This window comes from Manis javanica, chromosome 2 (assembly GCF_040802235.1).
Source record: "Manis javanica isolate MJ-LG chromosome 2, MJ_LKY, whole genome shotgun sequence".
In the NCBI taxonomy this organism is placed as follows: Eukaryota; Metazoa; Chordata; class Mammalia; order Pholidota; family Manidae; genus Manis; species Manis javanica.
The window spans coordinates 105,586,028-105,600,332 of record NC_133157.1 but is presented as its reverse complement, the minus strand read 5'-3'; the positions used below and the strand labels follow the sequence as shown (position 1 = coordinate 105,600,332).

At 35.9% G+C, this 14,305-nt stretch overlaps 1 protein-coding gene across 8 annotated transcripts in view; it reads right to left on the bottom strand.

Annotated features, from left to right (window-relative positions):
• Positions 1–14,305, bottom strand: part of LOC108386194 (ATP-dependent zinc metalloprotease YME1L1) — a 37,346-nt gene continuing 23,041 nt past the window's right edge. For 5 of the 8 annotated variants that reach the window (XM_073229070.1, XM_073229067.1, XM_073229065.1 and 2 more), the window contains 10 exons: positions 11,569–11,721; positions 10,888–11,020; positions 10,048–10,110; positions 9,073–9,185; positions 8,040–8,195; positions 7,359–7,510; positions 6,579–6,705; positions 6,412–6,485; positions 5,679–5,765; positions 1–4,587 (listed from right to left, as the gene is read on the bottom strand). In XM_073229070.1, the coding sequence (XP_073085171.1) occupies positions 4,444–4,587; positions 5,679–5,765; positions 6,412–6,485; positions 6,579–6,705; positions 7,359–7,510; positions 8,040–8,195; positions 9,073–9,185; positions 10,048–10,110; positions 10,888–11,020; positions 11,569–11,721 (1,202 nt within the window). In that variant the 3' untranslated portion in view covers positions 1–4,443. The remainder of the gene's footprint in view (positions 4,588–5,678; positions 5,766–6,411; positions 6,486–6,578; positions 6,706–7,358; positions 7,511–8,039; positions 8,196–9,072; positions 9,186–10,047; positions 10,111–10,887; positions 11,021–11,568; positions 11,722–14,305) is intronic. The other 3 variants (XM_073229066.1, XM_073229068.1, XR_012127949.1) reach the window with 2 other exon arrangements.

The following is a 14,305-nucleotide window of genomic DNA, read 5'->3' as shown; positions in this document are numbered from 1 at the left end:
TTGTTTCTAAATCCATTTTTATTAATACCATACAGAGGTAGAAAAAATATTTTTCATTTACACACACATACAGATTGAGAAGTAATGACTACAGTTGGCAACACTTAAGAGAACATATACACAGACAGATACAAAGATTTGTTACTGATGTCCAATTGTCTTCTTTCCTTTTAGCTTACTTGATTAAAAGTATCTCAATTTTCAAGTATACACTCTAAGGGCAAGCAGTTTACATAACTGGGTTAAGGTTTAGATGACCTTAGACTAACAGGGCAGATGAAGGCTCTGTACTGATAGGGACTATGTGTGTCCAGGTGGCTGGAAATGAAATACAAGTATGATTGCAGCACTAGTCATTTGAAGCCAGGCAGTACTGTAAAAGACAAATTTCTTCCATTTCAGGGAGTATAGTTTAAAAACCTTCAAATTTTTGAAGATAATGAACCCAATAAGCAGAATAGGTTTTCACCAAAAAAAATATTAGAAAACTAGTTCCATATTGTAGTTCACGAGACTTTTGACTGTTTTCCTTCCTTGTTGCAAAATATATTCAGGTGCATAACCTTATTATATTGCATTCTTCTCTCAGGAGCCAAGCCTCTCTAATCAGAGAGTTTGTATTGAGGCCAGGCTTGTGTGCAGAAGACAAGACACTTCTTTTTCAGGGTCTGGGGACCCAATTTTTCCCAGTTCTTCAGAACGCATGCCAGAGGCATGTCTGGCCTTAACCCTGAAGAGGAAGCTCCCATCCGGAAGAGAAAGGCAGGTGTGCGACATCGGAAAGGCCTTTCCTCTGTGAGGGCGTCCCTGGCCTTGGAGCCTGATCTGTGAGACAAGAGGTTGGGGGTCATCTGCGACTCTCGCATAGGCAGCAGCCTAGCCGGAGGTTTGCTCAGCACCATCAGATCCATCGGCCGGAGCTGAGATCCAGGACCACTGTCTTGTCTACTAATCCGGTCTCAGAAGTTATCTCGGACAAGCCCCCTAAAGATGATGCTGGGGTTCTTGTTCACGAAGCCGAAGAATGAGCTTCACAAACACTCGAGGTAGGAGAACAAGGTACAGGCTTTTATTCAGAAATAAAGTGAGAGGAAAGAGCTCCTGACTCATGCCAGGAGGGGACAAATAGAGTCCCTACCTCTACATTTTTTAAGGTTTATTTGTAATCACTATGCCAAGTTAAAAAGAATTCTTGCCTCCCACATTCAAGGGTGGTAGACTGGAAATCAAGTTGCCAAATGGCCCATGATTTCATCCATTAGGCTTGTGTAATGAAACCCCATTAACAAAAACTCTGAAATGAGGCTCAGAGAGCTTCTGAGTTGGTGAATACGTCTATGAATTGAGAGGGTGACATGCTTGGGGAAAGCATGTAGACCTTGCCGAGACCTTGCTGCCTAGGTATATCTTCATCTGGTTGTCCCTGTATATCCTTTAGAAGTACATCAGCAATCCTAAATACAGCATTTTCCAGAGTCATTCTAGTGAATTCTCAAACCTGAAGGACAGTCGTGGGAATCCCCAAACTTGTAGCCAAGTCAGACAGAAGAGCAAGTAGCCTGGGGACTTGGGATTTTGAAGTGGGAGCGGTGCTGTGGATCTGAGCCCCTTAACCTGTGGGGTCTAACTTCCAATAGTTAAGGGTATCAAACTGAACTGCATGACAGTGGGTGCATTTCCACTTTACTCAGCATTGAACATGGCCATCTTCTGAGTTCTAATACAGAACCTAACAGTAAATTTCCTCCATCCTCTGGGGTTCTTGCTTGAGTGATAAATCCTGTCTCCCTCTAAAAAGCGTCCACATCAATGAATTCTTGCTTATCCAGTCTTACACTTCATCACACTTATCAAGTCCCTTAAAATCCAATCCCAGGAGCATGCACCCTGGCTTGTGCCTGCTAAGTAGTACACACTAACTAAAGAAAACTGCTATAAATGAAATTTTCTCTACTAGATAAAAACTATAAAATACATAATTCATAAATATAAAAGTGATTATTAAATCAATGTTTTGGGAAATAGCAATTTGTGATATTGACTACGCATGTCAGAACACATACACCAAAATGAAGTCCAGACCAGTAGTGTTTAGTGTTTTCATAAAAGCATTCAATCATTACATATTTTTGAGAATCAAGCTCAATGGTATTATTTAATGAGGAAATATTTTTCAAATAAGAACAGAAGTTATAAAAGAAAATTATCAACACATCTGGCCACATAAAATTTGTGACCAAATAAACTTAGTATAAATGCAAATGGTTGACATATATGCACACACATTCCATACATAATTGTGATAGAAATTACACAAGTATTTCACATTTTGAAAAATCATACAGATGCAATTTCATCACCAAAAATGTGTTCCAGCAAAAATCTGTTAATACACATAACAGTTATTTTTCACTCATGGGATGTAATCCGCAGGCAACATCATCTCCTATTACATTTTTAAATATCCAGCTCTTTTTCTTCCACCCACAGAAAAAAGAGAAACCTTTCTCTGTGTAATAAAAAGTAATAAAAAGTCCATAGAGCTGTTTCAACTCGCAAAGCACTGAAACAGAATGTCCAGCCCCATGTAAGTATAAAAATGCCAAAGTCAGAGTTCATCAGCTAGGCCAGGCTAGGAATGGTAGTTTCTCTTTACAAATTCCATCCCTCCTCCCTCTGCAAGGGTGGTCACCTGAAACTCCACAAGATTACAATGCAAATAAATAAGGAAGTGTGAACCAAACATCCCAGGCAAACAACAGAGGCTGTCAGGATGGATGTAAAAAGAGCCACCTGATAACATACTTACACTCAGAATATCTGATCTCTTACCACACATGACAGACTGCCCAAAAGGGTGTATGTCCCTGTAAAATATTTGAACAGACATTTCTCAAAACACATACAAATGGCCAACAGCATAGAAGAGGATAGTCATATCACTAAGTGCTAGAGAAATGTAATAACTCCACAATGAGCTACTACTGTATACCCACTAGCATGGCCGTGACCTCATCAAAAAGACTCTAAGTACAGTAGAAGATGTGGAAAACTGGCACCCTCATTCATTGGTGGCTGGAACAAAATACTGTGTAAGTTACTTTGAAGAGTTCATCAGATTCGTAAAAAGGTTAACAGCAACTTACCACATGACCCAGCAATTTCAACCCCAGAAGGCTACCCAAGAGACACGAATGCACACATCCACAGACATGTATATGCACGAGCACGTGCATACACACACACAAACGCACACAAGGGAAGCAATAAAAAAATGGGGCAAATGAAAATACCTGGTGAATGTACATCAATAATAATGGGAGTTCCTTGTATTATTCTGATAACACCTTCCGAAGTTTGAAATTACGTCAAAATTTAAGATTACAAAAAATGGGGGTGGAGGAAGGGGGCAAGAATATCACATGACAAGCTCCCTCTTAAAGACAATATACAGCTTAAAAGACATTACAGAACTGGAGGTGACTTTAATAGAATAACTTCAATAATATAACTGGGCTGTAAACACAATGTGCTCTAAAATAATTTTTCTATTGAGTTAAATAAATTTTATCTATAAATCCTGTGACAACATGTTCATATTCACAAAATCTGAACAAAAAGCACACCTGACTTTCCACTTTAAATACAAGGTAATCTAAAAAATTCACTTTGAAGGGGACTGAGTTTTTGGTTTAATTTTGCTTCCAATACCAAACATAATTATGCAGTTATTCAGAAGTTGAAGTGTGTTACTTGTCTACTTAACAAAGTACTGCTGTGGTGTTCTGAAATGAAGTTCTTTAGTCAAAGTGATAGTAAGGTTTAAAAAAAAAACGAAAATGCATGTTGCATTTTCAGAAGGTCAGAATCATTTAAATTCCAATTGTACCTGTACGTTTACAATTCTCCACACTTAGATTTCAAGCCAATTTATATCTAGACAATCTGGAGCACAATCAAGTGTACCTTAATGTCTTAATGAAGTTTCCACTGATGTACTTAGAAATATGATTTACTAACAGTTAAACAGCATCAATTCTTTATCAAAGATAAATTGTACTCTCTGGAAATAAAGAGAATCCTTCAACAACTTTACTCCACTGAGTCAAAATATTTCCTAAGAGCTAAAGGAAATTTTATTCACATCTAGTAAAGTAACTAAACATAAAATCATTACTTATTTTCAACTTTAGTACCTGATCGGCATTTCTCAAACTGTTTTCAATCCTCATAGTTGTTTAAAATATTTGTATTGGTTACTAATTTGTAACAGGTGTCATCATGAGAATAACCAGAATTAGTTAACTGTGACAGAAGACTGACAAAGTGTTTCACTCCCTTGAGTGATGCCAAGAATGGGAGGAAAGTGTTGCAAAAGGAGAGGACCGTAGAGCTACTTAAATTCTCATTAAAACCAGCAACACATCCATTACAGGAGAGTTATCATCTCACTTCCAATTTCTTCCCCTCAAGAACAATTTGGATCTCTTTGGCATCCAAAGTCTCATAAGTCAGTAAAGCTTCTGCTAGGTTCTTATGCTCTTTTGCATGAGTCTTCAAGATATGTTTTGCTCGTTCATATGAGTCCTGAAATCGAAAAGCAGATATGAAAGAGGTGAAAACTGAGACGCAAAAACTGTGAGAAACAAAAAACTTTATATACCCTTAAAAATGTAAAACCTATTCATTTCTATTTATAAAAGATAAATATTTAGTAACTGATCAGCATTTCTCAAACTCTTTTCAATCCTCATAGTTGTTTAAAATATTTGTACAGGTTACTAATTTGTAATAGGTGTCATCATGAGAATAACCAGAATAACCAGAAAGACAACTCTTTTGTACATTCAAATGTTCCATTTTTAACCTCAAAATCCATCACAAAGATCACTGAGGACTACCCAGACAAAAGCTCCTTAAAGAAATAAAAGTATACATTTTATTTATCTGCTTTAAAAGGTCTGTGAATATAGAAATGTACTTTTCTATTCAATATATATGTAAAAAATAAAAAAAGGGAGATTACGTCTTTTGCATCTCAAGATTTCATCAATTTACACCATCCAAAGGGGACAGAAAACGTGACAATGGCACTGTGATTCCATTGTACCAGCATGCCTTCAGCCCACCCACATCTCTCTATTTCTACTCTCAGCACCCTAATCCCAGCAATATTTACAGCATGTCTAGATTTACATGGTACCTAAAAAGTGCTCTCACTGCATCTACTCTTGCAACTTTCTTTATCCTAACCTGCATTGGACTGGACGCTGCAGTCCAAAGACCTTTGTTTTGCTTGTTCTCACACATACACTGCTAGGCACAAAAGACATATTTGTTGAATAAATGTATGTGTGGGTGGGAAAACAATAAAGACTCAATAATCAACATCCTCTACTCTAATACCTCTTACAGTTTGGCACCTGAAGTAGAACTGAGTATTTATAATCAGACATAAGCTGTTAGCCTCCTGCCAGAATACAATAAACATCCAGTCTATGACCAGAGGCTTCAACCATGTATTTAAATCATGGTTGCTATGGTGTGCCTATTACCTTTACCACATACAGTGACCTTTCTAAAAGACAGTGGGTAACCATTATCATTTGGTAAGTGTCCAACAGTTTAGGCACATTATGACTAAACAGATAAATGAACTTAGAAAAATATAATCTTACCCTTAGGAGGATTCTGATTTCTTGTTCAATAGCAGACTGAGTTTCTGGACTCAGTTTCCCTGTATCACTGTAGGTCATAACTCCAAGCTAAAACAGGTGGGAACAAAGAAGCTGAACCAAAAAATCCAAAATCACTAATAAACGTAACAAAGGAAGCACTATCTTATAAATGAGGAAACAAATATCATGGGAGGCAAGGAGGAAATTCAATATAAGAATGCTTTAGAGGGCAAAGAAATTTCATCATTCTTCTGAAAGGAAAAGACCAAAACAAAAATGTGATCAAGATAGAAAACGTGGAACCGTAAGTATGGTTCTGAGTACCGTCTGAGAGCGCCCTGGCAGCTACTCCAAGTCCAGAAATGCACCATTCAGGGCTACAGCTGCTTCAAGGAGCCACAGGAATAATGTGGGGAAGAGAAGCAGGTGGAAAAGGCAAAGTGGGCAAGTTCAGCAAGCAGGTCTTTCACATCGTATGACTAGAAAAGGCTAAAGAACTGGTCTTTTCATTGGGTTACCTCACGAGGTAATAACCTGTTACTGTCTGAGCAGCTAGAACAGAAATAGAATGCTACCATTTTAGTGCTCAGAAAATAACGTTTAGTTTAGAATAAGCTGAGTCAAGTCCATTTGGAACAAGAGGGGCTAGCAATTTCTAATGGGAACCTTTCTCACAGAGACACTTGGCACCACATCATTTGGTACGTGAAGGAGGATTAAAATCAGCTTTTACCTTTTCACTCATTCCAAATTTGGTAACCATCCACTTTGCTATTTTAGTTGCATTATCAAAATCACTGGAAGCTCCTAAAATTTAAAAGTAAATGTAGAACTCAACATTTAAAAATACCTTTAAGCCAGCAAACACAGTTTGAACTAAAGCCACTCTTCATAGCCAACCTGTTGTAATATGGTCAGTTCCAAATATAAGCTCCTCTGCCACTCGTCCTCCCATACTGACATCCATTTGTGCAAGGAGCTGAGCCCTAGTTTCATTCCATCTGTCATTCTCAGGCAACAGGGACACCTAGCAGTTGAAAAAGAAAAAATTCAGACAGTTTGAAACACTTGTTTTAATAACAAGAATGACCATTTGGCTCTCATTACGCTACATCATTAATATCATGACACTAAAAGCTCATTTAGTAGAGTTGGTCATCAGGTGACTGATGACAGAACCAGCAATATGTAAAATACACAAACTTCCTTATAAAGCAAAGGTGAATTTATAAATAACAGACAGGTAATGCTACAATAGGACTGTTTAATCACTAGGTGCACAGAAATGTTTAAAGTGTCTACAGTTAGAAACATGAGAATGAAACCTGTATTCAATGAAAAAAACTTTTGGAAAACTATTGAGTCAGTAGCTATGATATGTAACTTCTTGTAGTGAGGAAAAGAGCAATTACATATTTAAGAATTACACTTTACTGTCATTTTGGAATTAAATTTCATAATGTAGTTGCATAGGACCTGAAATATTAACAAAACATTTTATTAGATTAAATTTCACGAATATTTCTGACTTCATGCTGGTTCAGAAAGTTAAAGAAGAAACTATCAACAAACTTAGGAAGTAAGTGAATTTTCGTTTTTTAAATGTTTTCATTAGCAATTTTCTACATAAGCTTCTGGGGAGCGCTATTTGAAAGAAAAGAAAAAATTACAAGACATTACATGTCCCAGTGTTGGCCCCCGCGGAGTGATTGTAGCTTTGTTGATAGGCATGGCATCTTTAGTGTAATATGCAATGATAGCATGACCAGATTCATGATACGCTGTGATGGTTTTATTTTTGTTATCGATTTCCACGCTTCTACGTTCAGGCCCTAAGGATAAAATTTCATTAAGTAAAATTTCTCCATTAGGAGCGTATATTTAAATGAATAAAAGCCATTTGCTGTGGAGTCATTTTAGAGTAACATGACTTAATATCACTAATAAATATTTTACACCACAACAATCTGTCAACTGAAAGCCAAAATTTTAAGATCATCTTAATCCTTGTATTAAGAGGGAGAGTGGAATTCTATTTTCAGAAGATAGATTTACTATTAACAGGAATGTCATAACCTATTAAAGTCAATTTAAGATTTAGAATTAAAATTAAATAGTGAGAATTAATAAAATTATTCTTTTATCAGCAGTATCCAACAAGGAGAAACACATGGGCAACTGTCCCCAAAGAGTATAATCATGTAAGCTACACTTGTTCTGTAAGAGGCCAAGTGGTACTGCTATTTTCAGATATATTTTTGCTTGTCCCTGTACCTTTTTCATAATCGTTTCATAAAAAAAAATAATTTGTTCTTCAACACCATGAACTGTGTTAAGACAGAAAGAAGAGAGAAAACCTACCCATTAGGATTTTATCTTTGGAAAACTCTAGCTCCTTCATGGTGACCATTTCTTTTCCATCAACAGCTGCCTTTAATGCAGCTTGGTTCACAAGATTCTCCAACTCTGCTCCGGAAAAGCCAACAGTACCTCGAGCTATGATTTCTGGATCAATAGCTATGAAGACAGAATATAATATTAAAATTCCAAAGCAGCTAACAGAAAGCTTTTCACAATGAATTCACATTCCAAAAGAAAAAGAAAACACCTATTAGACCTATAACTTAAAATACTTATCTTAGTGAAACTAGAGTAACTCACTTTATTAAGGGAAAAAAGCCAAAATTGCTATTAAAATTGCCATTGGGACAAACCAAAAAAGTTCTTACATTTAAATAACAGTGAAAAACAAAGAAATGTACAGTTGCCAACATGATTTATAAACCTTCAATTTGACCTATATTGTTACTAGCCTAACAATAATCGAAAAAGCTATACCCATACACAGAATTTTTCTGAGTTTCATCTTGAAATACTTTGTACATAAAAGCTGCTCTTATCAGAGGAAACATTTACTTTTATGAATTGACTCAACTATCTTTGAAAATATTACAGCTTGAAAACTGTTTTTATTCAAGTGGATCCACAATATTTCCATGTGTTTATTTTACACATTGCTTTCCCCTCTTCTGGCTCTAAAGTGACTATAATTATACCACGAGGTACGTTGCTTATAAACATGTAGGTACTTTTTCTATTACTTTACATTTTATATTCATCTTAAAAACCACTTACATATTCATCTTCAAGTATTATCTATTCAAATGCTCGGAGGAAAACTTTCTGTCTAGACTGAGGATTTGAAATTACACAATCTCCTGGATATACAATAATTAAGAAATGGACTTTTTTAATGGGACTATAAATGCAGAGAAAAAAAAAGACATACAAAACTGGTCTTTTAAGACAGTTATCAAACAGGGACCACAAACACGGTGGACTGATAGGTTACCATTTTACAGAGATAATGTTTGTATTATGAAATCAGACTTACACTGATCAAACTTTATTTTATTGAGATACCATTTCAAAATTTCTGTTCGACCTTTTACATCTGGTCTTGGAACTGTAACTTGCATGTCAAAACGGCCAGGACGTATTAAGGCACTAAAAAGAGAATAAAAAGAGAAAACATAAATGAATGGGCTGACTGTGCTGAAGGTCAAGTTAAACAGGACTGACACTCTCAAGAGATGATGGATGGAAGACAATGGCAACCAGAGAGTAGGCAGACTTTTGAACATAATATTCAGCTTCTACTTATAAAACTTGGCTGAAATTAACAGTTTCAATAACCGTAAGGCTTATGAGGTTCACGGATATATATGTGTGCATCTAGATAGCACACAACCCTCAGAAACAAAGACACCAAGTCAGCCAGTCAGGAACAAAAAATCCTATAGCAGTCTTATGAGAACTATACACCCATCTTAACTGCTTTAAGCTTAGAAGGGTAAACTAGAGTTTTAGACAATAACAAACTATCAGATCAAATTAAAAGTATGAATAAATAAACCAACAAAAATGTACAAGTACAGTAAATTTAAAAAATTGTCCCCCACCTAAAAAACTTTTGTTTCAGAAAATTCTTTTACCAGCTTTACTGGAATATTATTAACATATCACAGAGTTTCAGGTGGACAATCCAGTGGTTTTTAATATATTCAGAGTTGTACAATCATCGCCACAATCTAAGTATTTTCTCTCACACATACATACACAAACCCACCCACCCAAAATCCAACCTTATCCACTAGCAGCCCCTCTCTCCCTTCTCCACAGCTTTCAGCAACTACTAATCTACCTTCTGTTACTATGGATTTGCTTAGTCTGGATGTTTCATATAAATAGAATCACGTAAAACGTGATATTTTGTGATGGGCTTCTGTCTCTGAGCACAATGTTTTCACAGTTAATCCGTGTTCTAGCATGTATCAGTACTTGCCCACAAAAATCATCTGATACTTACTTATCTAATGCCTCTGGGAAGTTTGTGGCTCCTATGATGATAACTCCTTCATTGGGTTTAAAACTATTAAAAAGAAAAAAGGACACTTACACTGCAAATTAAAACAGCACATATAGAAATGCTCTATACATTTATCATTAACCTTATCATTAAACTGTTTATCATTAACCTTAACAGCAAACAGGGACTGATCTTTTTTTATGCCCCAAAAAGAATTTCTCTTGCTTTTTTAAAAGGAACAACTAGTAGGCCAGTGCACTTTAACAAAACTGCTAACAATAAATCACCACATCATCTGTGATTATGCACCTTCACAATTTGTTCTCCTTAGGAAGAGCAGACCTATCACAAAAAGCTTGGGCCCTAAGTTTTGAAATATTATGTTCAAGTTTGCCCATTTGAATTATTTGCTCCTAGACTTACCTATTTGGTTCTAGAATGTTTTACCTGACTTTAAGAAGGTTTTTTTTGCTTCATTCACAGTAACCCCATCTCTTGCATTTTTTATTATGAAAATCAACACAAGCTTTTAATCTACTGCAACCTTCAAAGCTGGTCACAAATTGTGTAGGAGCCAGTATACTCTCCCTTACAATTCCCCCAGGCTACTATTCCCAGCTGGAATTATTGCTTTCCTGTCATAACACAATAAACAAAAACAAAGGTGTACATAGCACCACTGCTCTCTTAGTAATGTAAACAGTATTATACTGGAAATAGCTTATTTTGACTTACTGCACAAGGAACTACTCTGTTGCTTATAAACATAACATTTTTTCTATCTCTTGAATGTTACCATATATGTCCCCATATTCCAAGCACAGAGGAAGATTCAATTACCCATCCATCTCAGCAAGAAGTTGATTTATAGTCTGCCTTGAATATGGATGCATTGGAGATTCAATTCGCTTCCCACCAACAGAATCTAATTCATCAATAAATATAACACAAGGAGCATTTGCTTTTGCTTCCCCTAGGAAAACAGAAACGATTCAAATAACCTTAAAGAAATCAACACTTTTTGAACAAAATCATACGAATATTAAATATTAAAAATCTGTAAGATTGCAAAAAAGTCAACATAAGATATAAAAAGAGATCTTTTCTAACTGATTGAAGGACAATAGTCTCAGAAGGAAAAAACCTAGAGAATACAGAATGATACCTAAGAAAGACAACTGAGCATTTGTCTTCCTAGCTGTAAAAGCCATATGCAGTCAATTAGATTGGAGGCTGATTACTCTTAATTATGTATTACAGGATTGATAAAAAAATGAAACAAAACCCCAGCTTTTCAGCAGCCCCTGACTTCATCCAGCATTTCCACTAACTCTTATATTTGGGAAAACAAGTACACTTCTGTTTTAGCTCACAAGTAAATTACCTGGAACCTGAGCCCTGCAATGGCTATGTCAGCTCAGCTGACCATCGATTACAATCAAGTAGCAAAGAAAAGGGAAGAGCCCTCTTTCCCTCCAATTAAGAAAACAGTATCACTATGAAAGATACATTCAAACGTACTAAAAAGATTTCTTATACGGCTGGCTCCCACACCCACGAACATCTCATCAAATTCTGATCCAGAAGCATAATAAAAGGGGACATCAGCTTCTCCTGCCACAGCTCGGGCAAGAAGTGTCTTTCCTGTCCCTGGTGGTCCAACTAAAAGAATTCCTAAAAGAAAAAACAAAACAAGAATGACTCAAATTATTAAAAAAAAAACCCACAAACCTTGATATGAACCTATGAACAAGGAATTCTCAATTAATTTACAGTTTTGGGGTTGAAGGCACATCAGCGACCAGTATTTTGAGACACAGCAAAACACCTATATATCTACTAATGAACTCACTTCAGGATCTTCTCCATAAATAGTTTCTCTGTATTATTTAAATACTGTTTATGTATCAGCCACAGGCAAGACAGATTCTTGACAGAAAGGAATATAAACTTGTTTATCACTAAATACATAGGACAAAAAAGTCATATAAAAATAGATTAAAAGACTAAACAACCAAATGAAATGCATGAACCTTGACTTGTTCATCTTCCATTAAAAATGTATTTTAAAAAATTCTAGGGACATTTGATAACAATTTTAAAAAACACTGGAAAGTACATGATATTAAATGTCTAGCTTTATTGGTAGGATAAATTACTCTATTTAGGACAATGCCCGTAGTCTTAGGTAATGCATAACTAAGTATTTCAATGTCATACAGTTAAGGTCTACAGCTTTCTAACTTTTTCATGTTTAAAAATTTTCACACTAAATAAGTTGGGATAACAGAATTTTTTGGTTTACAAAGCTTTTTCATTTTGCAGACTACATTTAAAAAAACAACAAAACTGTTATTAGTGGTATATTTTAACATAAACTCTTTTTCAGGAAAGCTCCAAAATACCCTTTAGACTATTGCCATGTGGTCCCTACATGGTTTAAATCATCTTTATATCAATTTCTCTGCTTTTTACCTGAGGATTTTCCCACAAATTTATAAAATATTCCTTGTGATTGGAAAGAATGCAACCATTCTAGAGTTCTAATCATACTTTCTATGATGTTATTGTATCGATTTAATAAGTGAGCCCTAAATTAGCAAAGATTCATGACATTTTTATACACTGCTGAAGTAGAGATACTGAGCAAAATAAAAGTAAGACTTACATAAGAGTGCTCCCTTTACCTCACCAATTCCAAGTGTAGAACTGGAATCTAGAATAATGTATGTATAATAAATGAATAACCTAGAATTTATTCTAAGCAAATAAGCACGTGGGCAATGTCTTGAGATACTAACATTATCATCACAGTGCTAATTTTAATAACAAAAGCTTGGAAACATTTAAAGCTCAATATAAACGGTTAGATAAAAAGCGTAATAACCACACAGCAGGACACCACAGAGCCATTACAATCCTGCACCCAATTCCAGTATGTGGAGTTTTCCCTCATACCAACAAGCAATTCTTTGACACCATCTGGGTGTCTACAATTCAATTCTGATACTACCTACCTGGAGATAGCATCAGATCCCACAAATTACAGGCTCAGATTTACCAGAATGACAGGCTATAGGTTGGAGGTCCCAGTGACCTTGCTGGGTTTGATTAATTTGCTAGAGCAGCTCACAGAACTCAGAGAAAAGTTTTGCTTAGTAGATAACTGGTTTAAAATGATTATAAAATGATGTAACTCAGGAACAACAATATGAAAGCCATGCAAAGGGCAAAGCACAGGGTAAGGGCGAGGGGGTTCCATGCCCTCCTCTGAGTGCACCACTCTCACCGAATTCCACATATTCACCAACTTTGGAGCTCTCCAAACCCCATCTTTTTGGGGTTTTAATGGAGGCCTCATTTCATAGGTGTGCATGATTAAATCACTGGACACTGGTGACTGATTCAACTTCCAGCCCCTCTTCCCTCCAGAGGTCGGGGTGGGGTGGGTGGGTGAAAGAAAAAGTTCCAACCCCCTAATCACATGGCTGCTTCTTTGGGCAACCAGCCTTCATCTTTCCATATGTTCATAAAGTCAGCACATTAACAAAACAAGACAAAACTACTGCTTTCATAACTATGAAATTCCAAGAAATGGGAACTACCAGATATTATTATAAATCATAGTATCACACTCATTAAAACCCATATTGAGAAACATCAGAGAAAGCCAAACTGAGGAATGTTCTACAAATTAGCATGTACTCTACACAATTTTTCAAATAAAAGATCAGCAACCCCACTACCCTGGAAAAAAAAAAAGGCTGAGGAACTTTTTCAGATTAAAGAAAGTCTAAATGTTATGTGTGAACCTTGATTCCTATGAACCTGGGGCTGGGGGTGGGGCAACTCGCTACAAAATATATTGAAAAAATGCTGAAATTTGAATGATGGTGAATTTTACAGTAGTTTTGGATTCATGTTAAATTTCCTGATTTTAATAAGTTATGTTAAAGAGAACATGTATGTAAATTAGGTAGAGATTTTTCCTTATTCTTGGGAAATACACAATGAGATATTTAGGGATAAAGAAGCATGGCATATACAATTTACTCACAAGTAGTTTTTTAAAAAAAGTCTATTACGTAAAGGCAATGAGCAAATGGGACAAAATGGAGTACGGAGAGTGTTCTCTACTATCCTTACAACTATGAAGTCTGAAATTATAACAAAATTTAAATCGCCCCCCCCAAAGGTGGTTATAGAACAGTATGTTCAGAATGAGCACTTATTTGTAAGACAGCAATTAAGAACTAAA